The sequence below is a fragment of the Gadus chalcogrammus genome, chromosome 1 (genome assembly GCF_026213295.1).
Source record: "Gadus chalcogrammus isolate NIFS_2021 chromosome 1, NIFS_Gcha_1.0, whole genome shotgun sequence".
Classification (NCBI taxonomy): domain Eukaryota; kingdom Metazoa; phylum Chordata; class Actinopteri; order Gadiformes; family Gadidae; genus Gadus; species Gadus chalcogrammus.
In genome coordinates, this window is record NC_079412.1 from 4,577,661 (window position 1) to 4,605,284 (window position 27,624).

General features: G+C 45.3%; 2 protein-coding genes across 3 annotated transcripts in view; one reads left to right on the plus strand and one right to left on the minus strand.

Annotated features, from left to right (window-relative positions):
* Positions 1–775: 775 nt before the first annotated feature.
* slc41a1 (solute carrier family 41 member 1) lies at positions 776–26,261 on the plus strand. Its single transcript, XM_056575254.1, has 11 exons — positions 776–953; positions 1,727–2,842; positions 10,482–10,589; positions 14,531–14,602; positions 15,188–15,332; positions 16,567–16,713; positions 18,356–18,503; positions 18,776–18,855; positions 19,584–19,718; positions 20,487–20,635; positions 21,910–26,261. Exons 2-11 carry the CDS (start codon positions 2,330–2,332, stop codon positions 22,093–22,095), a joined length of 1,683 nt encoding a protein of 560 aa, XP_056431229.1. The 5' UTR covers positions 776–953; positions 1,727–2,329; the 3' UTR covers positions 22,096–26,261.
* The window catches only part of si:ch211-112f3.4 (EF-hand and coiled-coil domain-containing protein 1), a 9,261-nt gene continuing 7,243 nt past the window's right edge, over positions 25,607–27,624 (minus strand). The window contains exons 8-9 of one of the 2 annotated variants that reach the window (XM_056612467.1): positions 27,457–27,520; positions 25,607–27,195 (exon numbers count right to left, since the gene is read on the minus strand). In XM_056612467.1, coding sequence (XP_056468442.1) covers positions 26,987–27,195; positions 27,457–27,520 — 273 coding nt within the window. In that variant the 3' untranslated portion in view covers positions 25,607–26,986. The remainder of the gene's footprint in view (positions 27,196–27,456; positions 27,521–27,624) is intronic. The other variant, XM_056575157.1, reaches the window with a different exon arrangement.

Below are 27,624 nucleotides of genomic sequence, written 5' to 3' on the forward strand. Positions count from 1 at the left end.
CACACACACACACACACACACACACACACACACACACACACACACACACACACACACACACACACACACACACACACACACACACACACACACACACACACACACACACACACACACACACACACACACCATCCTTGTTATTCTAAGGTTAAAGATCATCAGCACTGAACAACCACTTACATAAGAGTTTACTCTTTAAACGTGTTGATGGATGAGCGACAACCCATGCACCTAGTTGCTACATGAAATAAAATCCATAGATAACTCGGAATGGGCTCTTACAATGAAAACCCATTTGGTCTGTTGATAACTAGAATCAGCGGAGACTGGCACCACCACAGGCATTCACCACCAAGTGCACTCTGCTGTACACCATCACGGGCATGTGCACACACACAAACATGCACACACCCACACACACACACACACACACACCCACACACACACAAACAGGGTACAATAAGTGTGTGTATGTGTGTGTCTTTGTAAGTGTGCTAGTGTATGTGTGTGTGTGTGTGTGTGTGTGTGTGTGTGTGTGTGTGTGTGTGTGTGCGTGTGCGTGTGCGTGTGCGTGTGTGTGTGTGTGTGTGTGTGTGTGTGTGTGTGTGTGTGTGTGTGTGTGTGTGTGTGTGTGTTTGACGGTGTGTGTGTGTGTGTGTGTGTGTGTGTGTGTGGGGGGGGAGGATCCGCCTTAGTGACTTCCTGTCCTCACCGAATAGTTATCATAAACGCTCTTCTCGCATCGGACGGACTAATAAATGGAAAATTGTGACGGGTCGGGGCAAGTAGCAGCCTACCGCGGAGGGTTAACGATTAACACGGAAGCGGGACGTTACCGGAGCCTACTTAAAGCATGCGTACCGGCATCCTCTACGTCTGCAGCCAGAGCACGGTGCTAGGGGGAGAAGCGGAGCCTGCAGCCTGCAGCCTCAAGGAGACAATCGTCCTACCAGGTACACACCTCTGATACCTCTGCTGTATCTGTAGACCTTAACGCCTGCTGGACAGGTCTACTGCGTAAAAGCGCGCCGTTGACGTTGTTAGGCTATTACAATATGAGGAAGTAAGACCCGCTCGTCTTATAATACGGAATGAGGCGTATTATAAGAAGAGCGGGTCTTACTTCCTCGTCTATTGGAATCCAGAGCATCACTTATAGGAGGACAATAGACAAACAGTGGTGTAGGATACAGCGACATGATTGGATTCGCATCTGCTGGAGAAAATATTGCATTTGATATCAAGGATTTTGTTAGGACTACTATTATATATTATGGGATGCATGGTGTGTTAATGGACTGGGTTCTCCTCGCGGTGTGCTGGAGGAACTTGCAGGAATAGAGAGGAGGGTTCTCCCATTCAGACCGGACCGGAGAGGACTAATTTACGTCTGTGCCATGTTGGGTTCCAGGGGATTTGTCCTGACTACTAAATAGTGTTTCGGGTGGGGGGGGGGGGGGGGTCCACAGTTACGCTGTCCCCAGCCTACAGGGTCCATAGCTCAGTGAACTAATATGTATCGTTGATTTTAGTGTTTAGTGTCATGTCTTTTTTCTTTTTACCATTTCCACCGACAGTAACTTTTATATTTGTGTGTGTGTGTGTGTGTGTGTGTGTGTGTGTGTGTGTGTGTGTGTGTGTGTGTGTGTGTGTGTGTGTGTGTGTGTGTGTGTGTGTGTGTGTGTGTGTGTGTGTGTGTGTGTGTGTTTGTGCTGTCTTTCCCCAGTTGATCGTCAGGAGAATACTTTTGTGCGTCAGTAATCAAAGCCGCCGTGGCTGCAGACCTTTAAATATATCAGCTGAAGAAGTGCCAGAGGCCACGTGGTGTAAGGTGACCCTCTCCCACCCGTCCGGCTGCAGACCTCACCGCCACTGCACGGTGCGCCGCCGGAGACGCACGCCAGACGCACACACTCCGGTGTCTCCGAGTCCTACCTGGTTCACCACAGGGATCTGCCTGCTCGTTTTTGTTCTTTGACGAACATTGAGATTCTGTTTTTCCCGTTTACCGTCAGCTTGCAGTGAATGGAGAACATACTGGTTCTGCTCCCGAAGCACCGACAGGAACACAGTCGCGCCTCGAGACGGGACTCGCACCTTCCACCCCCTTAGAACGACTTTTTATTATCATTATTATATTATTATATGTGTGTATATAACACACACGCGCAAGTGCCACTCAACAACACTTTTTTTTAATGGGATAAATCAATTGGACTGATCAGGTTCCCAAAAACCGATCAGGTGTTCAGATTCCCTTCAACGGTCCGGAGCAGAACTGTTCCCACCCGGTGCCCCGCAGAGCCTCCCGTCGTCCCACGGTCTCCGCATGGTACTTTGGTCCAAGGAGCAAGACAAACAGCCCGACGCCGACATGTCCGGTGTGGCGATGGAGCTGAAGAAGGAAGGCGGGCCCCTCTCTCCTCCTTTCCTCACCTCCAACGGCCTGGTGCACCCCGTCCTCCTCAGCGAGGAGAACCCCGGCGCCGAAGAGCCGCGGCCGGGCACCGACCGGCCGGGCGAGTACGAGCTCACAGAGGTCACAGAGGTCACCTCCTTCACCGACAGGGCCCTGGCTGACCCCGGGGAGGGGGAGGACCGCTCGGAGCTGGTGGCCATCGTGGACTGCCGCGCCAACGCCAAAGGCCAGCGCGAGGAGGACGCGCTGCTGGAGAACGCTTCCCAGAGCAACGAGAGCGACGACACCAGCGGGGGCCAGAGCCCCGAGCCGCCGCCCCCCCTCAAGGAGACCGCCTTCTCCATCGGCCTGCAGGTGGTCTTCCCCTTCCTGCTGGCCGGGTTTGGGACGGTGGCGGCGGGGATGGTGCTGGACATTGTGCAGGTAAGATGGATCAGCCTCTCCTTGGCCTATTGGGGCTTTCTTTTCTAAACCCTGATGTGCAGCCTCTGAAACCCAGGGCTGAACACACCGTCTGTCACACAGCAATGCATTCAGCAACAGGAAACACATGACAGAGGAATACATCGTGATTGAACTGCCCTGAGTACCAAAGGTTTGCTTCCAATTTAATTCCAGATGGCTTTTCATACAAAGGAGGGCATTATTACTAACGTTGCTTCTTGGTTGTGGGGTTACTCACTTGGGAAATTGCAAAGCTACTGTCAGGAGGCTTTGACACGTGAGAATGATACGCTATTTAGTTTATTAAGGCACATAGCAAATGCATATGAATGTGTCTGATGTGTGGGCTGCACAGCCTAGTAAACATTGTTTGAGGTCTGAAGATTTGCATTTTTCAATTAACCTGTTCCATGAGGAGCATTGGTCCTTGTATGCGTCAATCATTCTCCTGTGGGCCAATGACGGGTGGCCAGGGTGGGTCCACGGGGAGAATGGGGGTATTTACATAACCTGTTTTCTTTGCACTGTCCCAAGAGCCGTCACATGTTTGCCCACGGTCCCAATAGCACCCAGAGTAGAGTCCTTGATACACACTTATATTGTGTGTCAAAATACCAGCTTTTAATGATCTGTTTGTCTCAAAGTGATACCTATTTAGAAGCTGGGTCAGCCCAGATAATTGTCGGGCCTAATGCGAGCTCAACAGGAAGAATAGAATAGAAAAGGTGGCTTCAAAGAAGTGAACCTCCAACGCAGAGCTTCCTGTTCTCCAGTCAACACACAACAGCTGTTCCTTCCTTTCTTTCTTTCTTTCTTTCTTTCTTTCTTTCTTTCTTTCTTTCTTTCTTTCTTTCTTTCTTTCTTTCTTTCTTTCTTTCTTTCTTTCTTTCTTTCTTTCTTTCTTTCTTTCTTTCTTTCGTTCTTTCTTTCTTTCTTTCTTCTGTTCTTTCATTCTTTCTGCCTTTATTCCTCTCTTTCTTCTGTTCCTTCTTTCTTTATTCTCTTCTTCCTACATTCATTTTGTTCTCTCTCCGTTCTTTCTATCCGGCTTTCCTCCTCTTTTGATCAACCTTTCTTTCTCTCCATTCCGCTCATTGCGGCTCTCGCTCTCTCTCTCTCTCTCTTTCTTTGGACATGCATGATTGTGTGTGCTTCAATGGATCCAGGGAGGGTCAGTCAGTGTTGTAGGTGCAGGGTAAAGGAAGAGGCTAGGGGAGAGGGTGAGAGAGAGGGTGAGAGAGGGTGAGAGAGGGTGAGAGAGAGGGTGAGAGAGGGTGAGAGGGTGAGAGGAGAGAGAGGGAGAGAGAGGGTGAGAGGGAGAGAGAGAGAGAGAGAGAGAGAGAGAGAGAGAGAGAGAGAGAGAGAGAGAGAGAGAGAGAGAGAGAGAGAGAGAGAGCCCTGACTGGTCATATATTTCTTTAAGGTCAGCTGGTCTCTCAGATGAAGCAGAGAGGTGTCCGGTTGCCAGGGCGCCGGGCCCCAGGCACACAGGGGCCCCATCCCGTGCCAGTGCTGGTGTACCCCCAGGAACTCCAAATGAAGGAGCATGGGGGGGAAGGGGGGGGGGGGTAGCTTAGTGAAAAGTGTCAGAAAGAAGAAAAAAGAAAAAGAAAAAAGGAGGGCGTCCTCTCTTACTTTTCCACAGTGATCTGATGAACTGTAGCCGATGGCTCTTCAGCTGTGGTCAAAAGGAAATAAACCATGGAGCAAGCTTTTTTTGCTGTGTAATTGAGTAAATGAAGTTCATCTATACGAGTTTATGGTCCGAAGAGGTTTGAAGAGTTATGCTTATCATCTCCTCGCCCAGCCTCTCCATCTTAATCTCCTTGCTTACTCAGCTAATCCGGTCTCTGCTGTTGCATAAGAGCTGTCGTCCGACTCTCTCTCCGTCTCTCTCTCTCCGTCTCTCTCCATCTCAGTCCCTCTCTCCCTCTCTCATTCTCTCTCTCCCCCCTCTCTCTCTCTCCCCCTCCCTCTCTCTCTCTCTCTCTCACTCTCACTCTCACTCTCACTCTCACTCTCACTCACTCTCTCTCTCTCTCTCCGACTATCTCCCCTACTCTCTTAACTCTCTCTCCGCTATCTCTCTCTCTCAACTCATCTCTTAACTCTTAAATCTGCCTCTTTAATTTTGCTTAGACTGCGCAAGCTTCTCTCTTTAAGTCCATCTAATCATTGAGTTCTAGCCCCGCTCCCATGAACAGTTCATCAAGAGCAGTCCTGCTTCTGGCTGCTAGTATGGTATGGGCTGATGATGGGCTGAAATGGAGATATATTAGGCACGAGTATTAGCATAGTCTAGCTAGCAGACTGGCCGTTAAACTGTCCATCTTACCCATTTGGGTGTTTGGCCCCTCAGAATGACACTCGCCAAGTGAGTGCTTCTGTATGTCCTAGGCCATAAGGAGATTACCGGTGTGGCTATGGACTCAAACCACAGGTCTTTGGAATTGAAGTATTTCAGCCATTTTAATTGTGCAACCCACACATTCCTCTCTTCTCCGCAGTTCCACCAAATTCCAAAGACTGTGAAGAACCAAGATATCACTCTTAGCACCTGTTTTTCTGTCTCTATGGTACTCCACTCGGTCCCTGTTAGATTTCTGTTGGTTTTTAGAACCCTTATTTCCTTTTATTGTTTATTGCCTGTCGGTGGTTCTGTCTGCCTGTCTGTCCTTTCTGTCTGCCTGTCCGTCTCTTCTGTCTGCCTGTCTGTCTGTTGTTCTGTCTGTCTGTTTTTTGTCTGCCTATCTGTCGGTTATTCTGTCTGCCTGTCTGTCTGTTGTTCTGTCTGCCTATCTGTCTGTTATTCTGTCTGCCTGTCTGTCTGCCTTTCTGTCTCTTTTGTCTGCCCTTCTATATTTTGTTCTGTCCGCCTGTCAGTCTCTCCTGTCCGGCTGTCTGTCTGTTGTTCTGTCTGCCTGTCTCTTTGTTGTTCTGTCTGCCTGTCTTTCTTTCCTGTCTGCTTGTCTGTCGGTTGTTCGTTCTACCTGTTTAGCTCTCTGTTTTCCGTCTACCTGTAGGCCTGTTCAGCTTGTGTCCTCTCTTCTGTCTGCCTGTGATTCCGTCTGCCTGTAGGCCTGTTCAGCCTGTGTCATCTCCTCTGTCTGCCTGTCTTTCTGTCTGCCTGTAAGCCTGTTCAGCCTGTGTCCTCTCTTCTGTCTGCCTGACTTTCCGTCTGCCTGTAGGCCTGTTCAGCCTGTCTGTGGGTGCATATTACTTTCTGGTCCTCCGCTGCATGAACGTCTCTGTCCCATGCTTCGGTTCCATGGGACATCCTGTTTAGCAAAGAGACATATCTAAAAACCTTTTTTGTTGTTGTTTCTAACTCAAAAAAACACTAACTTAAAAATACAGCCAACACACCTCAGCAGTAAACAGGGGGCGGAAAATGCACCAACAGGTCCTGGTGTCTGTGCCACAGAGCCTCCCTCTGCCCACTCTGCAGCGGTCCGGGTCCGACCACATCCAGTGGCTTTACTCAGGATCTGCCATGGAACCAGACTTCAGAGTTTATGGGACTCCACGGGCTCTGTCCCACAGAGCGAGCCATTGGTCACTTGTTTGTTTTTGTTGGTCAAACGTATAACCTTCTTACTGGTGAGCAATGAATGGCATGAAGTGTGCATTCTTAACTTTGGTGTGTGGTTGAGTTGAAGATGGTGTTATTGTATTGTATAACCCTTGTGAATGATCAATACAGATGTAGACTTCACTCAACTTATGTTTATTAATTTTACAGGACATTACCAGAACAGTTGCTTAGTCACAAAAAGGCACATTGTCACTTATTTTGCCCACAATTAAAAAATTATCTAGAAATTTGTAGTTTACCACCAACTGTTGACCCTACACATCCTGGTTGGACTGTAGATTAGTGGTGTTACGTCTATCGTTACAGACACCGAAATTGCCATGTGCTGTACAGCGTAGACTCTAGAGTAGTACAACGTCTGTACAGTCTTTTGCATCTGAATGGTTCTTGCTCCAGCGATCGCCGACATCATCATAACGATGTGTTCCTGGTCCAGTAACCACAGTGCTCGCATCGGCCCCCGATGTGCATAGCAGGATGGCCGGCTGAGCAGAGCCAGGACAGAGTCAAACAGGATTAGTGCTTTGAGATATAGCCCTGCTATTGGTCATGTAATTGCCACATTTTTTGCCACCCATTGGCAGGTGTAGTGTTGATTTCTCTCTCTCCCTTGCATAAGAGTTATCGTCAGACACATTTTCTCTCTCTCTCTCTCGCTCTCGCTCGCTCTCTCTCCATCTCTCTCTCTCTCTCTCTCTCTCTCTCTCTCTCTCTCACACATTCTCTCTCCCTCTCTCTCCCTTTCTCTCTGTCTCTCACATACTCTCCCCCTTCCTCCTCCTCTCTCTCTCTCTCTCTCTCTCTCTCTCTCTCTCTCTCTCTCTCTCTCTCTCTCTCTCTCTCTCTCTCTCTCTCTCTCTCTCTCTGTCTACCTCTCTTTCTCTCCTAACCGGTCGGCACTTGCGGAAAGCAGTTCTCCTTTAGCATGTGTCCCCCCCCCCCCCCCCCGGGTAGGGCAGGGGGAGAGACCCCCTGTGATGTCACTGGGTCGCGGTGACGCTCACGCAGCATGTCTCCGGCTCACCCGAGTGGTCCTGCCCCTACTTTCCATGGCCAGTATTTACAGTGGAAGTGGCTCTGCAACATGAGACCAGCTAGGACTACATACCCCCGGGGGACCCCAGGAAGGGGGCGGGCCTCCAGAGGTTCCCAGAAAATAAAAAAAGTACAGCTAGCTGGTGAGCGGTGGAGATGAGAGGGGAGTTGTTTGGCAAGGGGCCAGGATCCCAATGGAGACAGCAACATATATCTCCACAGGGTAGACGAAGAGTATATATATATATATATGTATATATATATACATATATATACATGATCTGTACATTGTGTGTGTGTGTGTGTGTGTGTGTGTGTGTGTGTGTGTGTGTGTGTGTGGGGCGAGAGACACAGATAGAGGGATATAGACAGCGACCGAGAGAAAACGAAATCTTGAGGGCGAGCCTTTTGTGCGTGGCTAGCCGTGGTCACAGGGTGTCTGTGAGCTAGCTAGCTGAACTGCTGGCGAGAGGAGAGAGAGAGCGAGAGAGAAAGAGAGATGAATCCCCTCGTTTGCGCTTCACTTTGTAACTTTACAATCTGTAGTTCAGAGGGGTTCCTCGGCCGGGCCTGAGTGGGCAGCCTACTACTAGATGCACTCTTACTGGGAGGACGATCAATATTCTCTGGCTCCCCAGTCCTTGGAGCCTGATCAGCTGGCTCACTCAGTCACAATGTTTTCATGTGACGATCATGTATCGTTATCGGATACATTATTGATACATGGTCAGAGTGTAGAAAAACTGGAGAACTGGAGGATGGAAACAAATGCAGATACATTAACATTTAGGACATTTAGCCCTAACCCTTATTTTATCCAAAAACGACTTACAATAAGCACAAAGAGAAACAATGTATCACTGTCGGTGGAGAAAGGATGTTCATAGAACCAAGTTCCAAGCACTTACAATGCCGAGGTTAACCCATTCCCCATACACAACAAGGATAGCTAGGGTAAGATGCTACACAAGTAGGCTACTTTTTTTCAGATACAACTTAGAGGACGATGACTCAGATGATAATAGCGGCCTGTTGAAAAGTACTCAGCCGGGAGGAGTGAGGAGCAAAGGAGAGACTTCATGATCCATTAAGCGTCTGTAGAGACAGATTCAGAGAGAATGGATCCTACCTCACAGATCCCATTTCATGGCTGGATCAATTTGAAATGACCTTGAGAAAAGGTCAAAGAGAGAGAGAGAGAGAGAAAGGGAGAGAGAGAGAGACACACACACACACACACACACACACACACACACACACACACACACACACACACACACACACACACACACACACACACACACACACACACACACACACACACACACACACACAGAGACAGAGACAGAGACAGAGGCAGAGAGAGAGAGACACACACACAGACAGAGAGAGAGACACACACAGACAGAGACACATATATAGAGAGATCGCTTGAGATTGACAAGAGCCTGCTTCTAGTTAAGAAGCAAGCTATTCAGGGATCTCATATACATTCAATCAAAGAAGCAGTCATTGATAATGATGGTATGATGTCTAAGCTAGCCAGCAACAAACGTGGACTCATATCATGCAGCCTTTACAGTTTTTTCCTATCGTTTTAGGCAATTTACCTAAACCATGTTCACATTCCCTAAACACTTAACACAGTGAGCATACCAGTAGACCATGTGAACCAAACTGTGGTTACTTGCCCCTATGCTAAGATACAAATGCTGGCAATGACGCCTTCTTCCAATTTTCATGGATACCTGCCCCAGTCAATGTTCACTACCGGCAAAACGCTGTGGAACTACAGCATATTTTACCAATGTTTAGATACTCTGTTCAAAACAGTGAACTTTCTGTTCAAAACCTAACAGTAATTTAGATCACTGTAGATGGAAAGATGCTGCATTTGGACAGACAAATGAAGTTACATGTTTGAATAAGAAAAAATATTTAGTTTATAGTTTATTTATTTTATTTTACAGTAATTTAGATTTTTTTCTCCCTGTGCACCATAGTTCTTGGTGAATTGGCATGGAATTACTTTTTTTACGTAAAAGCAACACTACATACAATGATCTGTACAAAACACAGAGGATAAGTTTTGCAATGCAAAACACCTGGTGGTCATTTCAGCTAAATCTCCAAAAAGTAAAGCACAGTGAAAAAAACTGTTGTGTTTGTGATTTGTTTCTGGATCATATATTACGTACTTACTGTATGTAATTTGCATTACAAAAACTGAAAATTGTTATTCTCAGTTTCTCATAAAACACTTACAGTATTTACTGTATTTACAATTACAGTACATTTACCACACTCAATTGTGACATCTTTTGTGGGAGGTAAACCGACATATGAACACTGTCAGCAGATACTTGGCTTGGATTGTCATACTGTAATATTACAAACTTTATTACTGTAGTCCAAAGAAGTGTTTGTCTGTGTTTTTTCTCTTTTTTTCAATGCAACACTACAGGAAATATATGCCAAACTGGAGGACACAGCAACATTTTATATATGCAATTGGCAATGCTTCAAGATGTTAGTGTTTTTTAGGTCATAGTGTTCTGAGAGGAAACATGTGTTAAGTTATGGCAGCATTGTTTGTGGTGTGGTTGTTGTAGTGCATTTTGCACCAAAGGTTAACAGATATGCAGAGGTGTGTGTCTCTAAAGCCCACTGTGTTAAGTGATAGGGAAAAGTGACCATAGTATGGGTACATGACCGAAAACGATAGGAAAAAACTGTAATACCAGAAATGAAACCCTACAAGGGTGCGTCCCTGAAACAGCAATTGTTTCCAAACCTAGGTAGATTGTGTTTCACAGCCGGATTTTTACATGACATTGACAATTGACCCCGATCTTTACCACTGATTATGATAAAATAAAATAGGATCTCTGTGTCCTGTTGGATTCCCCTGTGTATTCAGTGTCCAGCATCAGGCCATTATGTGTGTCCTCAGAGCAGACCTTTGACGTGTGTGTCTTTGTTTCGCAGCACTGGATCGTGTTCACAGAGGTGACCGAGGTGTTCATCCTGGTCCCCGCTCTTCTGGGACTCAAAGGCAACCTGGAGATGACCCTAGCTTCAAGACTCTCCACCGCGGTAGGGACACCTGTGTGTGTGTGTGTGTGTGTGTGTGTGTGTGTGTGTGTGTGTGTGTGTGTGTGTGTGTGTGTGTGTGTGTGTGTGTGTGTGTGTGTGTGTGTGTGTGTGTGTGTGTGTGTGTGTGTGTGTGTGTGTGTGTGTGGCATTTTTGGCTTCAATAGTATTAAGATATCAAATTGATCCCTACTCCTCACCACTATCACCACATTAACACACACATTGCTCAAGGAGGATCCTTAAGTCAATCTTAAAGGGATTGACCAAACGACAGGCTTGACCCCGGGGTCGAGGTCACCTGGGTTACCTAGGGTCCATATACACTGATAGAAGCATTCCATTCCCTTGCTCAAGGGGCTTTCTTCAAACTGCAAACATCCCTTTTCTCGCTCTAATGCAACGACAGGATGATAGTGGATAGGAGGATCGGTGTGTGGTATGTGTGTCTGTCTGTCTGTAGTTTTTTTTGTAGGTCTTCCAAGCACAAATTGCCTACCTCCACTCCGATTAACTAACTAGTCGTTAGATGTTCTCCTTGGCTAAGAGACCAGGATGGCATCTTGCTAATTGCTAGTTGTTAGTTTGACTTGGAGATTTGAGGGATAACTTCTGCATTGGGACCTCAGCTGATAGCCACTGCATGCACACCAAACTGGTTCGTTGTAGCAGGAGCGCTCAAGGAACCTCACCGTGCCGTTCGGTAGAGGGTCCACCGCTTCAGAGCCTGTCACCCTATACAGCTATTTGGGTGCTAAGCCAATTAGCCCAGTGGTGATTTTGTCTCAAGCACACCGACCCCTGGCATTCTTTCCATTGCTCTGTGGCTAACAAGCAGCAAAACGGAACACTATGCTAGAAGAAATGGCCACCTACCGCGGCAGAGCTCTGCGCTGCAGACAGTTTCACGACGCGTTTGAATCCCGACTAAAGATTGTGTGATTAACTTTTGTAATGCAACGGTAGGAACTGAAAAGTGGTGCATATGGAGAAGCATTATGTGGGTTGTTTTTCTGCAAACTGTCCCAAGGCATTACCCTTATGTGGATCATCAAGCCCTCTCTCTGGGCCCAGACCACGTTTATTTCCACGATGCTGCTATTTGCTAGAAGATTAGGAACCGTGTACGTTTCCTAATGCACTTATTACTGGAAGAAATAAGTGCAAGGGTTTTAATCTGTGATCGTGGCTGGCAATGTGATGCAATGCTGCTTAATTCCCTTGAACTGATGTACTTAATCCCAGGGTTACTGTTCGACGAATGAGTTATAAAATGATGTCTTTGACCTTTTTCTCTGTCCCTCTTTCCTGTCCTTCTGGGATATTAAGGTGACATTATAGAACTTTTTGTTAGAATAATATACATTTTTGATTGTAACGTTTACGAACACTGTCAAATTGAGTTTGCATATTGATTGGAGAAATTAAGCAGCATTACTTTACTGCAAGGTTTGAGCTCCCCTTCCCTTTTTTTTAAGCCAAAAAAAACAAAACAATTGAGGACTTTCCTTGTGCAAACCCTTAAACGTAGGACAAGTGCTTCAATGGATTTTTGTCTAAAGTCTAAATTTGCAGTGTAATCTCACTAACTCATGGTCCGATGCGGAGATAGATGGAGCTGGGTTGGGGGTGATCTCGAAGGGTTTGCGTGTCCCATTGAAGCAGGGATGGGTGCACACACAATAGAACATGCATGCTCTCTGTTTGGCCCTATATGTTCCTACCCTCCCTCCACATCTCTTGTTTCTCTCTCCCTCTCACTCTCTTCCTCTCTCTCACTCTCTCCCTCTCTCTCTCACTCACTCAATTAAAATTGTGAATTCAATTCAATGTGCTTTAGTAGCATTACTGTTTGAGTACAGTATTGCCAAAGTAAGTTTAGTTAAACAAGAATAATTGTACAGATAACCGGTTACAAATAATCTAGCAACATCAGCAATGTAGATATACGTTAGGGTCATAGAAAATCAAAATCAGACTGAATCTATCAGGTTATGACATTTCAGGACATATTGTGCTGCCAGGGCAGCAGAAAGACCTTCATCAAGAAGAATTTAGATGTTGTCCTTATGTTCCATGTCTGTAAAATCCTGAACATAGATTTGTAATTTGGTTAAGTATATCTGTCTTAGAATTTCATTTTTTGTACAATGTAAAGGAAGTGCTCCTCTGTCTCAACCTTCTCTGCCTGAAAAATTGTGGTCGCTGAGCCTGTACCTGAACTCTCTCTCTGTCTCTCTGTCTGTCTCTGTCTGTCTCTCTCTCTCTCTGTCTCTGTCTGTCTCGCTCTCTCTCTCTCTCTCTCTCTCTCTCTCTCTCTCTCTCTCTCTCTCTCTGTCTCTGTCTGTCTCGCTCTCTCTCTCTCTCTCTCTCTCTCTCTCTCTCTCTCTCTCTCTCTCTCTCTCTCTCTCTCTCTCTCTCTCTCTCTCTCTCTCTCTCTTTCAGCCCCCATAACACTTTTCTACCGCCTTAAATAAGAAACTGCTCACAGGCAGAGCAAACCAACCTCTCACTGCTATCTTTACCGGAAATCAAACGCTGCCTACAAGAGAGGAAATTAAAAACGGATATAATACCATGATAACTACATTACCTCTTCAATTTCCTTGTTTTGCATTTTATCACACCTCATGTTGATCTTTTAAAGTAGAACATGGGCAGCACATGCCAAAGTGTGGTTATGATTATATAATGTTAAGTTCTTATTAGTAAGCAAATTGTTACAATTATTATTTTGTTTCACTAAATGTTGTCTAACTCAATACTATTCATTAGAAATAGTGCATACATCAATGATATAATTTTTTTTTAGTATAGAAGGCAAGATCAAATAAACAGTTTCAACCTTAGCTATGGCCAATCATCAACAGCCCGATGTAAACATTACACTCCAGACCTTTCTCAAAGTAGCAGAAAATGTTTGAAACCCGATATATCTGTACATTAGGCGAACAAAGACAAAATAGGTTTTAATGACTCCAGCATGCACATTCATTCCAACGCACTACAAGGCGTTGCAGACAGGTGTTTTTGTTAATCATCAGGCTGACATTTGCGCATTTGGCTCGTCAAACAAGAGTTCAGAAACATGGCCCCCGCAATAGCGGTTGGATCCCCTCGACGTTAACATCCTCTGCTGGCGGTCGACTGATCACAATCACAATGTCACATCACCTGGAGGCCGCGCTTGGAACACAAACATTATTGGAGCCACAACACTTCATTTAGTTTGAGTCGTATGTAAAAGGATTCATCTCTTCAATGATTCATTTAAAAAAGTATTAAATGGCAGTATCTGCAAAAATGCAAATTAGATACACACACACACACACCAAGAAACCTGTCTCCTTTTGGTAAATCAGAGAAATAATTAGCATATCTTCGTATTCACAAATCTGTGTCGGTGGAAATCAAAGGACGCAAATACGTCAAATACGTGTGTGTGTGTGTGTGTGTGTGTGTGTGTGTGTGTGTGTGTGTGTGTGTGTGTGTGTGTGTGTGTGTGTGTGTGTGTGTGTGTGTGTGTGTGTGTGTGTGTGTGTGTGTGTGTGTGTGTGTGTGTGCGTGTGGGTGGGTGGAAATGTGTGTGTTGCAGAGAGGGATGAGATAAGTGGAGTCGGCCACAGGGTTGGATTGCAGAGTGGGGGGGGGGGGGGGGGGCATGCTGCTACCGTGATCAGTGTCTTATTGTCCCTTGAACTGAACTGTCTCTTTGTACCGAGGAAACTGGGACGCCACCGTGTTCACACAATGTCCACAGAGACACACACACACATATACACACACACACACACACACACACACATATACACACACACACATATACACACACACACACTCAAATACACACACACACACAGAGTAGAGGACACAGAGGAGTGCTGTGAGTTGTCTTGACCGCCTGCACCCCCCCCCCCCCCCCCCCCCCCCCCCCCCCCCCCCAGGCGAACATCGGGCAGATGGACACACCGAAGGACATGTGGAAGATGATCGTGGGGAATCTGGCCCTAATCCAGGTACAGCCCCCCTCTTCCGTTTGTATCAACAGATCAGTTACCGGACGTCCTGACAATGTTAATTCAACTCCCCTGATCTCTGGCCACCGGGCCGCAGTCCGACCCGAGAATCAAACACGGTGCGCAATCATGTGCTGTGCTCCGGATGTTATATCTACAGCTTGGTTAGGGGCCATGACACACTCGGGGAAGGGAGGGTTGCTATCAGTTAGTCCATGTGTTAGTGTTCACACTGAGACTGAGGAGAACATGGGCAAGCACGCTTGTGATGTAAAGATGGGAATTCTTTATAGATAAACTATAGATCATAGTTCGTCAGAGATCATTTCAAAGGTTAAGAAGTGCAACCTTTCTAGTTGTTTATCAGCAACATATACTTTTATTAAAACTATAAGCGTGTAGCTCTGAGCTTCGAGATTTATTGCGCGGTGTCTGTGTGTGTGAGCGTGTGTGTGTGTGTGTTTGTCTGTGTGTGCGAGTGTGCATTTGTTTGTATGTGTATGCATGTTTGTGTGTGTGCGTGTGCGTGTGTGTGTGTGTGTGTGCGTGTGCGTGTGTGTGTGTGTGCCTATACTCTATACACAGGTCCAGGCCACAGTGGTGGGCTTCCTGGCCTCCATAGCGGCTGTGATCTTCGGCTGGATCCCAGAGGGTCAGTTCAGGCTGGGCCATGCCGTGGTGCTGTGTGCCTCCAGCGTGGCCACGGCCTTCATAGCCTCCCTGCTGCTAGGTGGGTCACCTGGACCAGGGTCCCACAGGGGGGGCGCCGACCCTCCGGCAGGGGGAGGGTTTAGTCCAGGGGGGACGTGCAAAGATCTGGACATCGCTTTTCATTTCTATGCAAATATTATTGTTGTTGTAATGTAGAAGGAAATCTCAATGATGATTGTCGCTGATTATCGTTTACGTTAGTTAAAGTACCTAGAAAAATAATCACGCCTCAGCTTTTCTAATTACTGAATTCCTAGTAATTTATATTATATTATTAATAATGATGCTAAATTATAATATTATAGTGTTTGTTCCTAGGCCAAAATAATATTAATAACGATGCTAAATGATTAAATTATAATGTTAGTTCCTAGGCCACCATGATATTAATATCGATGCTAAATGATTATATTGTAATAATTATTAATAATAATAACAATAATGATTGAATTTATGTAGCGCTTTTCTGGACACTCAAAGACGCTTTACAGTGAAGGGGGGACCTCACTCACCACCACCAGTGTGTAGCTGCCCCTTGGGTGATGCATGGCAGCCAATCGGCGCCAGAACGCTCCCCACACACCAGCTTGAGGTGGAGAGTGAGGGAATTAATGAATCAGCTAATTATACAGGAGGATTATTAGAAGGCCAGATTGAATGAGCCTGGTTGGGTTGTATTAGAATGTTAGTTCAGAGGCCAGAATAATATTAATTATGATGCTAATACAATAATTGTTCAAAGGAGGAGGCGTGGTTCGGGTGAGCTGTACTGACTCACTTACTGTACTCAAGCTTTAAAACAAAGTTGGCACTTTGTTTGCACTCTATTGACCTAACGATAGCGATAAGGTCAGCTAATCCTTCAGTCAAATGGGAACCTTTTCTATTGCTAACAAACTATTGCAGCTAACAGTTTGATATCAACAGTTATGCCGGATGTGTCTCAATGAACAGTGAAAATGATTTAACCTCATGAGGTTTACCCGTCATTTTACGATGACACGATTTACAATGGGGCTACGAGCAAGCAGGCCTATGACATCCAACAGCATGGAATTCATTCAACAATTATTGACACATTTATTTAAAGTGTCCAAAGATATGTGGCACAAGTCCTCTGGTCCACAGCAGGTCTGAGCGGCTAGACTCCATCTGACTGAGACGAGGCTCACTCGTTATCTCAAGTGGCCATGTCCATTTCTTTTTCAATCCTATGTTGACCTCCACCCCTTCCCCCCCTCCCCGGTGTCCAGGTCTCATCATGATCGGTGTGATCCTGTTGTCCAGGAAGGTGGGTATCAACCCGGACAACGTGGCCACGCCCATTGCTGCCAGTCTGGGCGACCTCATCACTCTGTCTCTCTTGGCGGGCATCTCTACAGGACTGTACAAGGAGCTAGGTAACACACACACACACGCACAAACATACACACACGCGCGCTCACACACGCACAAACTCGCCCACTCACACACACAGTCAGAAACAAACACAGATGCACACACACGCATAAACACACACGCGTGACGAGTAACACATACACACACACTATTAAAAACAAACACGCACACACAGACACTCACCACAGACACACAAACACACACACACACAAACACACACACACACACACACACACACACACACACACACACACACACACACACACATGGCTCACGCCGCGTTCATACTGCATCCGCCTGTCTGCGGATCTCAAAAAGTTGAGTAATGTTCAACTTTTCAGGCTACGACGGATCCGTCGGCCAATCAGATCGCGTATGTCAGTCACGCCCTCTGTCATCCGTCTACGGTTGGTGCTGTGTGAACGCAGAGTCGGGACTAGCCCTTGTTTTCACCATGGCTGGACTCGTTGGTTGCGTTGTTATGAAAGCCACACTCATCTCACTCATCTCAAGTCAAAAAACACAGCAAGGCTGAGAACCTGCGTCTGCCAGCTCTATTGTTAGCTGAGAGGCGTGGACGTCCAGCCCACAGGTCCAGGGTCCAACACACCACACCACAGGGCCTCGGTGAAGGGGAGAGGCAGACAGGCACACGGACATAGTAGAACTGCCCACACACACACGCATAGATAAACAGACTAACCACAGACCAGTGGGCAAACCTACTCTGACCATTGTGACGGGGAACCACATCACTCATCCTCTGGCTCTCAGGTCTTAAACGCTCAGGGTATTAGCCATGATTGTCTGTCTGTCTGTCTTTCTGTCTGTCTGTCTGTCTGTCTGTCTGTCTGTCTGTCTGTCTGTCTGTCTGTCTGTCTGTCTGTCTGTCTGTCTGTCTGTCTGTCTGTCTGTCTGTCTGTCTGTCTGTCTGTCTGTCTGTCTGTCTGTCTGTCTGTCTGTCTGTCTGTCTGTGTCCTTCCGTCTGTCTGTTTCCATCCGTCTGTCTGTCTGTCTGTATGTCTCACACACTCACTGAAATAAATAGGCATTGTGCATTATCTTTTAATGTTTCCCTCTCTCGCTCTCTCTCTCTCTCTCTCTCTCTCTCACTCATTATCTCACACAAACTCAGAAACAGACAAACACAAAAAAACAAATCAAACTAACAATCAGACAACAAGTAAACTAAAGCACCCACAAATTAAACACACACACACACACACACACACACGCACGCACACACACACACACACACACACACACACACACACACACACACACACACACACACACACACACACACACACACACACACACACACACACACACACACACACACACACACACACACACACACACACACCAACAAAAAAGCCCATCATCCTTCAGTGTTTGCTCGGCCCAGTGACTTCACTCCAGCGTCACAGCACCCCCTAGGGGCGGAACCCAGCGCTGTTCTCCTCCTCTAGAGATGGAACACAGAGCTGTTCTCCTCCTCTAGAGACGGATCAGGCCAGCCTACTCCTGACTAGAAGTTAGAAGAAGCAGAACAAAGACTGGTTTCGGACCGTTTTCACCACTGGAAGAGAGCTCAGGTATTTTGGTGGGCTGATGTGTTTGTTGTCCCTGCCCCCCCTCCAGAGCACAACGACTGGGCCAGCCCCCTGGTGTGTGCTGTGTTCGTGGCCCTCTGTCCCATATGGGTCCTGATCGCTCGCAAGATCCCGTCCACCCGAGAGGTGCTGTACTCGGGCTGGGAGCCCGTCATCATCGCCATGGCGATCAGCAGGTAACACAAACTGTCATCGTCAGAGAGAGACACACACACACACCAAGACACTGAAATACACCAGGCTAAGAAAGTATTATCAATAAATATCTCCAAATTGAAATTCATTCAGAGGTTGCTATGGATATATATATTCCGCTTGACACTTTTGAATTTCTTTTATTTGTAAATTACGAAAAAATATTGCTTGCGTAAAGAAAGGTGAATTGATGAAGATCGATTTCTTCATAAACCATGTGAGAGTTTGATGTAATGCTGTGTTTCCCCCTCAGTGTTGGCGGCCTGATCCTGGACAAGACGGTGTCCAACCCAAACTTTGCGGGCATGGCTGTTTTCACTCCTGTCATCAACGGTAAGTAAGGGATGGACGGACAGGCCCAAAACATAACCATTACATATTGGGTCATGTTTACCTGTTGTGCCCTAAAACATGAAGCCCATACTGTAATACAAATAGGTAAAACATTATATGAAGCTGTAAACTTTATAACCTAGATTATTCATAACAGTTTGATTTTTGGATGATGGCTTCACGATGGAATAGGAATCGACCTGTGACAATTGCCAAGGGTGAGATTGGATGTAATTCCATTACAGAAACACCTGAATGGTAAATCAGAGTTTTAAGAGACTTCCCAGTGAGTTGACCTGCATGAAGTCACTCTGACCCTGGCTAATAGGAATTCATTAGCTTATGTCAATCCTTACCACCGAAAAACATGTGAGATTCTGGTTCACAATTTTTCTTCCTTTGTCACTACGTGTGTATGTGGTTTGAGGGTGTGGGTTTGTTTCTGCATGTGTTTGTTTGTGTTTGTTTGTGTGTGTGTGTGTGTGTGTGTGTGTGTGTGTGTGTGTGTGTGTGTGTGTGTGTGTGTGTGTGTGTGTGTGTGTCTGTGTGTCTGTGTGTCTGTGTGTGTGTCTGTGTGGAAAGATGGGCGGAACTCATTGATGTTAACTTTGACCAAGCAAACTGTCGTCCTAAACTTTCTGTTTTCCTTCTTTTCCTTCAAAGTGAAAGAGGTCATGACACGACTGGCTGTATTGATGTAAATATGTCTGATCCTTCTCTGCTGCCAGGCGTTGGCGGGAACCTGGTGGCGGTACAGGCCAGCAGGATCTCCACCTACCTGCACATGAATGGCCTTCCCTTAGGGGACCCCAACTACCCCCCCAGGAAGTGCCCCACACCCTGCATCTCATTCTTCGGTTCCTGTAAGTCATTTGTCCGGACTGCTGGAATATTCCATTGTTTTTGCATTTTCACACCACAGTTGATCTGAGGGAATTTAATTGCATCATCAATTCGACACGGGTAATGTGCGTGCTATTTCGGGGCCTGTATGCGCGTTGGTTTGCAGCTCATTTTAAAATTGGTCCCAAGCCATTTGTTATTTAACTGGCAGTAACAAACTTAATTGGCCACCGTGGCAGACATTAAAAACAGCAAAATATGGGTTGTGTTACTTGAACAAAGGGCATACACGTAAACATTGCTGGCAGGAATAGTGCTGCGTCCCAAAAGGCCTCTGCAACACATGCTGGATAAACATGCCCCAGCCGGAGAAGAGCTGATCACAACCAACAAGGCAATGCAGCATTTAATACAAAATAGACATTGTTATGAAACATAGAACGTGTACTTTGAAAAGCAGACAAAACGATCCATGATAAAGGGGTCGCCTTAGCTCAGGAGGTAGAGTAGGTTTATTTGTAACTGAAAGGTTGCTAGTTTGATCCCCAGCTCTTCCTAGCTCCTGTCCCTGAGCAAGGCACTTACAGCTAAGTGCTCCTGATGAGCTGGCATGGTCTCCCTGCATGGTTGACTCCGCCGTCTGCCTGTGTGTGAATGTGTGTAATAACCGTTGTAAGTCGCTTGGATAAAAGCATCTGCTTGATTCCCTAAATGTAAATAAGAAGGGGCTGCATTCCAATAAAAAACTAATTTTGACACTTCTCCGTCTCCGTTCGTCCTCCGTTCAGCGCTGAACGCACGCTCCGCCCGCGTTCTCTTCATGCTGGTGGCGCCCGGCCACCTCGTCTTCCTCTACACCATCAACTCCATGCGAGGCGGACACACCACCCTGACGTCCATCTTCGTTGCCTTCTACCTGGGCGCCGCCCTTCTGCAGGTACGTTTCTGTGGGTCCAGTGAAAGAAGGAAAACAAACTACGTCCAAACACCAGCAGTTTAATGAGAAGTTCATCTTGTTTGTATTCACTTTTGAGTTTGAGGCCCCCCCACAGCCACAGTGTTCTCTCTGTGGCGAAATCCTTACAAATGATTAAATGAAGAAAGCCCATCAACAGTGGCATCAGAGCACCTCACATGCAGGGATTCTTGATAAAACAGATTATTTTTTTAATCTGAAGCTGTTTTAGGGAAGAGGGGGGCGTGTCATCCCCCTGGTTACGATGCACGCAAACTTTGTGCTACTTTTTTAGTACACTTTGGGTTCAATGGCTGGGATGAGGAACCCATTCAGTGTGAATGAAAGCAGCAGCAAGCCTGCAAACCTCCTGCAAAAATGCAGCAAAATCTCTTATAGTGGAATATTTAGATACCCGGGCTAGAAAATCATGCATTGGATGAACTTTTGCCCTTCGGATCTACTTATATGTTTGAAGTGACATTCTCAGCTTTGACTCACATAAAACCAAGCAGAAGAGCAGAATGTGGGGAACAGCCTGGTAACAGTATACACACTACCCCCAGAACTATCAAAGCTTATTGGGCCACTCATTAACTCAAGTTACTAAGTAAAGGAGTTGAAACTGGACTGGGTGAGTCGCAATATGAAATGTATGAAATATGAAAAAATAAGTGCAATCTCATATGAATTCAATAAATGTCAATTCAGAAGAATCATCAATACGCATGCATGTGGCCTGTCAGAACGTGTCAAGGGGCCAACGCCAGACAGAAGCGGTTGGGAACCACTGCTCTAGAGGGCAGCAGACTGATGCAGAAGGGCGGGTATTTAAAAGAGCACACCGGTAAAACATATAAAACGTATCCTAAACCGTTGTTTAAACAGGGAAGGTCAGTTGAGTCCTCCAACAGACAAAAAGGTAACGTGAGAACCAACAGATATGTAGGCCTACAGATAGTGCCAAAAAGTAAAATAAGTACATATATTAGAAAAAAGTCCCAAATTAAATCAAAATGAAGAATGAAAACACACTTTTGCATGCATTGTTAATGGATTTCATATTTGTCTCCATGACGGACCCTTGACCTGGGAGTTCTGTGTTGTCCTCATGGAGGCGGCGTTTGTTTTGATGGAGGGGGGACTTGTTTTGATGGTGGCGGGGTTTGTTTTGATGGAGGCGGGGTTTGTTTTGATGGAGGCGGGGTTTGTTTTGATGGAGGCGGGTTTTAAAGCACTTCCTCCCGCCGCCCCAGGTGCTGATCCTGCTGTACCTGGCCGACTGGATGGTGCACTGGATGTGGGGGCGGGGCATGGACCCGGACAACTTCTCCATCCCCTACCTGACGGCCCTGGGAGACCTGCTGGGCACGGGCTTCCTGGCGCTCTGCTTCCACGTGCTTTGGCTCATCGGGGACCGAGACACGGACGTGGGTGACTGAACCACGACTGTCGCCATGGCAACGCGCTCATGTTAACCATCAGGCATTGACCCAAAACAACATTCAGACCGGCGACACACACACACACACACACACACACACACACACACACACACACACACACACACACACACACACACACACACACACAAACACACACACACACACACACACACACACACACTCGTGAGCACACAGGCTTATGTGCAAAGCACACAAATACATATCAGTACAATTGATACCCCGATATCAGAATATACACACTTATCAAAAAATTCACACGTAGACAGTCAGAAACACACACACACACACACACACACACACACACACACACACACACACACACACACACACACACACACACACACACACACACACACACACAGAGACAGACACACACACACAGACAAGCACATCCAAACAACCACCCAAGCTTGCATAGTGACAGACCCTTCCCGATCAGTCTGAAACATGATGTGGAGAGCACATACGTAAGGGCTGACCTCAACCAAGCTTCTCATCTCAGCAGAATCTTTAGCAATGGCCGTCATCTTGAGAAATCATTCCTACTTCTCAATGTGTGAAGGAAAATACAACATATACATATATATATATATATATATATATATATATATATGTATACTTATACCACGGTCTGGGGGAATGCTCGATTCTGATTGGCTGCAGGGTGTGCATTAACTCCTGATATACGGACACATGCTAAGTAGTTCCAGTCAAATTGTCTGTTCAGCCTCCTAACGAGAGCTGGTAAATTGTAAAAAAATAATTAAACTGTAATCAGACAAGGCGGTTATATGCTATAGACCCTAGAGTATCTGTGGTATAAAGGCTGGGACGAATTTTGAAATATAATACAACGCATAACGTTAGCTCTCTGGCTCATAGCTGAGTGGACTAGAATACCTCCCGTTGCCAAGTCGTAGCCAAGGTCCGTCCTATTTACTGGAGGAGTGAACAACGATCTGTTGCATAAGAACCTTACGGGAGGGTAATGTTTGTTCCAGGAATAAGTCAAACCCTCAGGCATTACCAGGGAAACAAAGTTAGGGCTTGTGAAAAACTTTATATTTGGATTGTAAAACGCATGAAAATATAAATGAATGGTCTTAATTTATTTACTTTGGCAAGTGACCATGGTATAAGCGGGATAATGCCCTTCGAGGTGTCCATTATCAGCAATTAATGGACTTCGTGGAGGCAACCGTCCTCCGCTGCGCGTCGGACGGTTCACGCCCCCCCGTCGACCATTAATTCCTGATAATCGACACCTCGTCGGGCATTATCCCTTGCATACATATGTGGGAGTATATTTTTAACCAGGGGAAGCATTGTGTATGAAGGCATCTCAACCCAGCCAAACCGTCCAGACTTAGACACTGACTGCAGCTCTACAGCCCCTTACACGACTAAACACCAGAGTCTACCGACTGTTTGTTCTCCTTATTCTACTTTATTTTGACAATGATTATTCTAGTTGTTGATAATTTGATATGAATCACTGTCTGTTCTGTTTCCTGAAGCCAGTCCTCATTATTTTCAATGGGGATGATGGCACTGTTTGTAAAGATGAGATAAACTTTTAACACTTGAAAAAACAATGTATAATTTGACAGCGCAACTGACAGATGTTAAAATACACGCACAGACAAGCGTAGAATGCTTAATCACTAAGTGCTTCTTTTATCTATAGAAAATACAAATTTGAAATATATTGTAATAATTTTAGTTATTGTAATTTAGTAGCCTATATAGGGCTATGCCAGAGCTTTCTCCCGCTATTGTATCGTCTTTATAATGATTTAATCTCATTCACACTTTGGCCTTAAAACCGGGAGTCACGTTGGCCTTAGAATCAAGATGGTGAGTGTGGGCCTCCCCTTTAGAAGTGTCTTAACCCTCCTACCCTTACCCTTGATACATAGCATATAGGGCTGCCATCAGTTCGTGTTTTGGTCGCGCTTTACTTTGAAACGTTTCTCCTGTCCTATACGCCAATGTATTCCACTCCGGACCACGGGTAATTTCTGGGAATCCAAGGACCTTTTTGTGTTCCATGTGAATTAAATCATTTGAATTGGCCTGTACGATCGATGTCGGTTAGCCACTTCGAGCCAAATTAAAGTGAACCTAATCAGATGTTTTATAGAGAAATGTATCTTCATTAAATCTGACCTTTTGATCTGTTAAATACCAACTTCAATTTAATTTGTCCTTCATGATTTTCACTGAACCAAGGTGGCCACCTTATTATCTAACCATGTGGGGTCCCTTTAGTCGGCCTACTCTTTCCCCTGAAGCTTTCATTTGCATGTCTGCTATTGTCTTTTACACTTGTTCAAGGCTTGAAGGTTTGCCTTCCAGAATGTTCTAATTGTTGTTGTTCCTGAACGGCTGGATGAGACCTTCCTGGGCACACTGTTCTCACAAGCCGCGACAAACCACTAGTTTCTGGAAACCCTTGTTGTAACCTGCTCACCCAGGATACAAGCTACATACTTCCAAGTTGCCTTTTTTCTAAAACAACAGAAACATTCACAGATTCTCTCTCACACACACACACACACACACACACACACACACACACACACACACACACACACACACACACACACACACACACACACACACACACACACACACATATACACAGTTTCCATATGGCTGGAAGGCGTTGTGGGATTGATAAACAGTGTCTTGCCCTCTGTAAGGCATAGCAGTCAGGCAGAACAAAGATACTTGGAAAGAAAAATAAAGCACGAGTGCCAGAGCGACTGTACCGAGTACATGTGACCAGAGAGAAATCTCTTTGTTTAGGTCAAATCCTGCATGTAATGCTTGACCTATCCACATCTTTTCAGAAATATGTGTTGTTTGGAGGGTCCACAAAAAAATAGCATATGCAGGGTACATACCATGGATGTGCAAAACCTTGAAGAATCCTGTCCTTTTGTTATTCTTTCTTTTTGATTTTATAAATTAGTGTTTGTCAATTCTGTATTGTGAGTCAATTCTGGAGGCTTTTGCAACCTTTTTAATTTCTTTGTTACTTTTATTTCATTTTTGTTCTTCTGTTAATTGCTTCGTGTAAAGAACATAGGAAAACATCCACAGCAAAGTAAAACAACTTGTAAGACGCTACTCCCGTTCAGAGTACTGTAATATAGAAACGAGCGCCAGGGGGCATCACTGTGAACTAAGTCACTGACGTTCTTCCATGTGGATTGTGCTATCAAAGAGCCAGGCGCCGATAGAAACCAGACCTTTATAAACCTGTGTTCAGAAAGTCTGAGATCTGTATCCTCTCACCTCTATTTTACAACCTTGTACTAGCACCCTGCCTTGTTTTCAATGGAAAGTTGTGAATACTTCTGTGGGGCAAGTTTTGTCTATTTATTTTTAGATGCACACAAAGAAAATTGTACATACTATATTTATTCTATAAATAAGTTGTTTATTTTATCATTTCATTTGGCACAGCTCTATGTCACAGTTTTTATGTAATAATGTTTTCCCTCTTTTTTGCAATGGGCCAGTCAAAACTTTGTAGCTAGCCTCAATTGATCAGTAGTTGGATAAATAGCCCCACAAACACACCCTTGTCTTGCATTGGGAACCTATGTTCAGATGTATCAGGGCGGGCTTAATCTAAAGTGAACCAATCAGGAGCCATGCGCACCACAGAGGTGTGTCTCTCTAATTCACTTTTATCATTAACAGGTGTGCAGTAGATTGATTATGATGTTGTAATTATCACTTTATATTTGGGTTTATAAGGCTAAATAGCTGAGAATCAAGGGAGACCAAACTGTCCTATCTAACTCTATAAAATCTAAAACCATTAAACTTATTGTTAACCAATGATTTTGAGCACAATTAGTGTGTTGTGTATAGCCCAAAGGATCCATTTCTATACCTACATCCAACCCACGGAACTACGTGCCAAGTACAGGTAGCCATATAGATTACTGACACAATATCACTGGCCTTCTGTTCTAAAAATGTCCCATAACAAACTTCTAATATATTATAATAGCAAAAAAAAAGGTGTATGTATACTCAGGCAGAGGTTCATGTGTTGCTTCTGGACTGCATTGTCAAGCCTCTCCAGAAGGCTTGCTCTCTCGGCCCCTGCAAGACTTGGTGAATTGCTGGAATAAAGGACTTTTATTATTTCATACCATGGCCTTGTGTCTTCATTGGTATCTGAGAATATAGAATTGCCCCTATTTAATGTTAACACTAAATATCGAAATCGAAACACTAAAATAAAGCAGAGACACAAAATTAACTGAAAAAACAAAGTTCACTTAGATTTTATATAGTTTTAATCAGAACAATTTGAGTCAATGTATTCAGGGTTAATCCTTTAAAGGAAATAGGATACATCATTTAATACATTACAATAGCTTTGGTGATCTGGTAAATAAAAATATATATATCATATAAAAAAACTTTAAAATAAACAAAACATAAATTAAGACATTTACTAGATGACTACATGATCCTCGTACATCCACGTACAGTCTCAAAGCCCTGGCATGGAAAAATATGCTTATAAAGTAGAGGCTTATAGAGTTCCGAATAATTCAGAATAAGGACACGTGTGGCTTTTAGAGGTAAGATAAAATAAGTAGTCAGGGGTGCCCATGATCTTCCTCCAGTAAAGCCAATATATACACAAAATAGAATAATAAAGTAATAATATAACTCTGCAAATGGTTTAACATGAGCTATTATCTATCATCACCGTACACTCAGATGATTTGCCGTCAACGTTGAGTGTAGGGATGACATAAAAAGCAGTAATGTTAAAAACAGTTACCAGTTTTAAACAGATGTAGGCCTACCTAAACAGTGTTTGTGTGTGCCGCTAACAGGAGATGACTAGAGTGTTGATGCCCCTGCTATTGCTTTGGCAGCTAGAGGACTGTTTGGTGTGCGTCCCAAACGTAGCCACGCCTCCTCCACCGCCCTCCTCATTGGCTACATGGCAACCATCCTCACGTTGCGCGATCTCATTGGTCGAGAGCTGGAGCTGGGCACAGAGCGCGTCCGCCACTTGGATCATCTGGGCGGGGTCTTAGTGAAGCAGAAACATGGACATATTATAGAGCAGAAAGCAGGAATAAGAGGATCCAAACCAAGGTTTAGAAAGGCCTACACGTACGTTTCAATCACGAATCGCTTCCCCAATGAATGCTCCCCAAACACATGGGGTTCTAAATGGGACTGCCACAAATCACCACTTAAACATATACCATTTTGATGTAACATTAAATGAATTCATGCACATTCAGTGGACAACCATCTTCCGAAACATTATTTGAGTAAAGAACCTACCATGCCTGCTTCTGCTGCACAGCTCCTCCCCGGAGGTCTTCCCCACAGCCCTGCAGGAAATGTTCTGGAGAGAGATCCACATCAGGGTCGGACTTAGAGAGCCGCTGAGCCCACTGATTCACATGGAATTCAGACACTATGTGATTTCAAATAAAGTGTTTGGGCTGA

Excerpts from the sequence above, each read along its gene's own strand:
- slc41a1 (XM_056575254.1), top strand. The coding sequence starts at position 2,330 with ATGGTACTTTGGTCCAAGGAGCAAGACAAACAGCCCGACGCCGACATG. Across the intron at positions 15,333-16,566 it reads CATAGCCTCCCTGCTGCTAG|GTCTCATCATGATCGGTGTG; the intron begins GTGGGTCACCTG and ends CCCGGTGTCCAG. Across the intron at positions 18,504-18,775 it reads ATCGCCATGGCGATCAGCAG|TGTTGGCGGCCTGATCCTGG; the intron begins GTAACACAAACT and ends TTTCCCCCTCAG.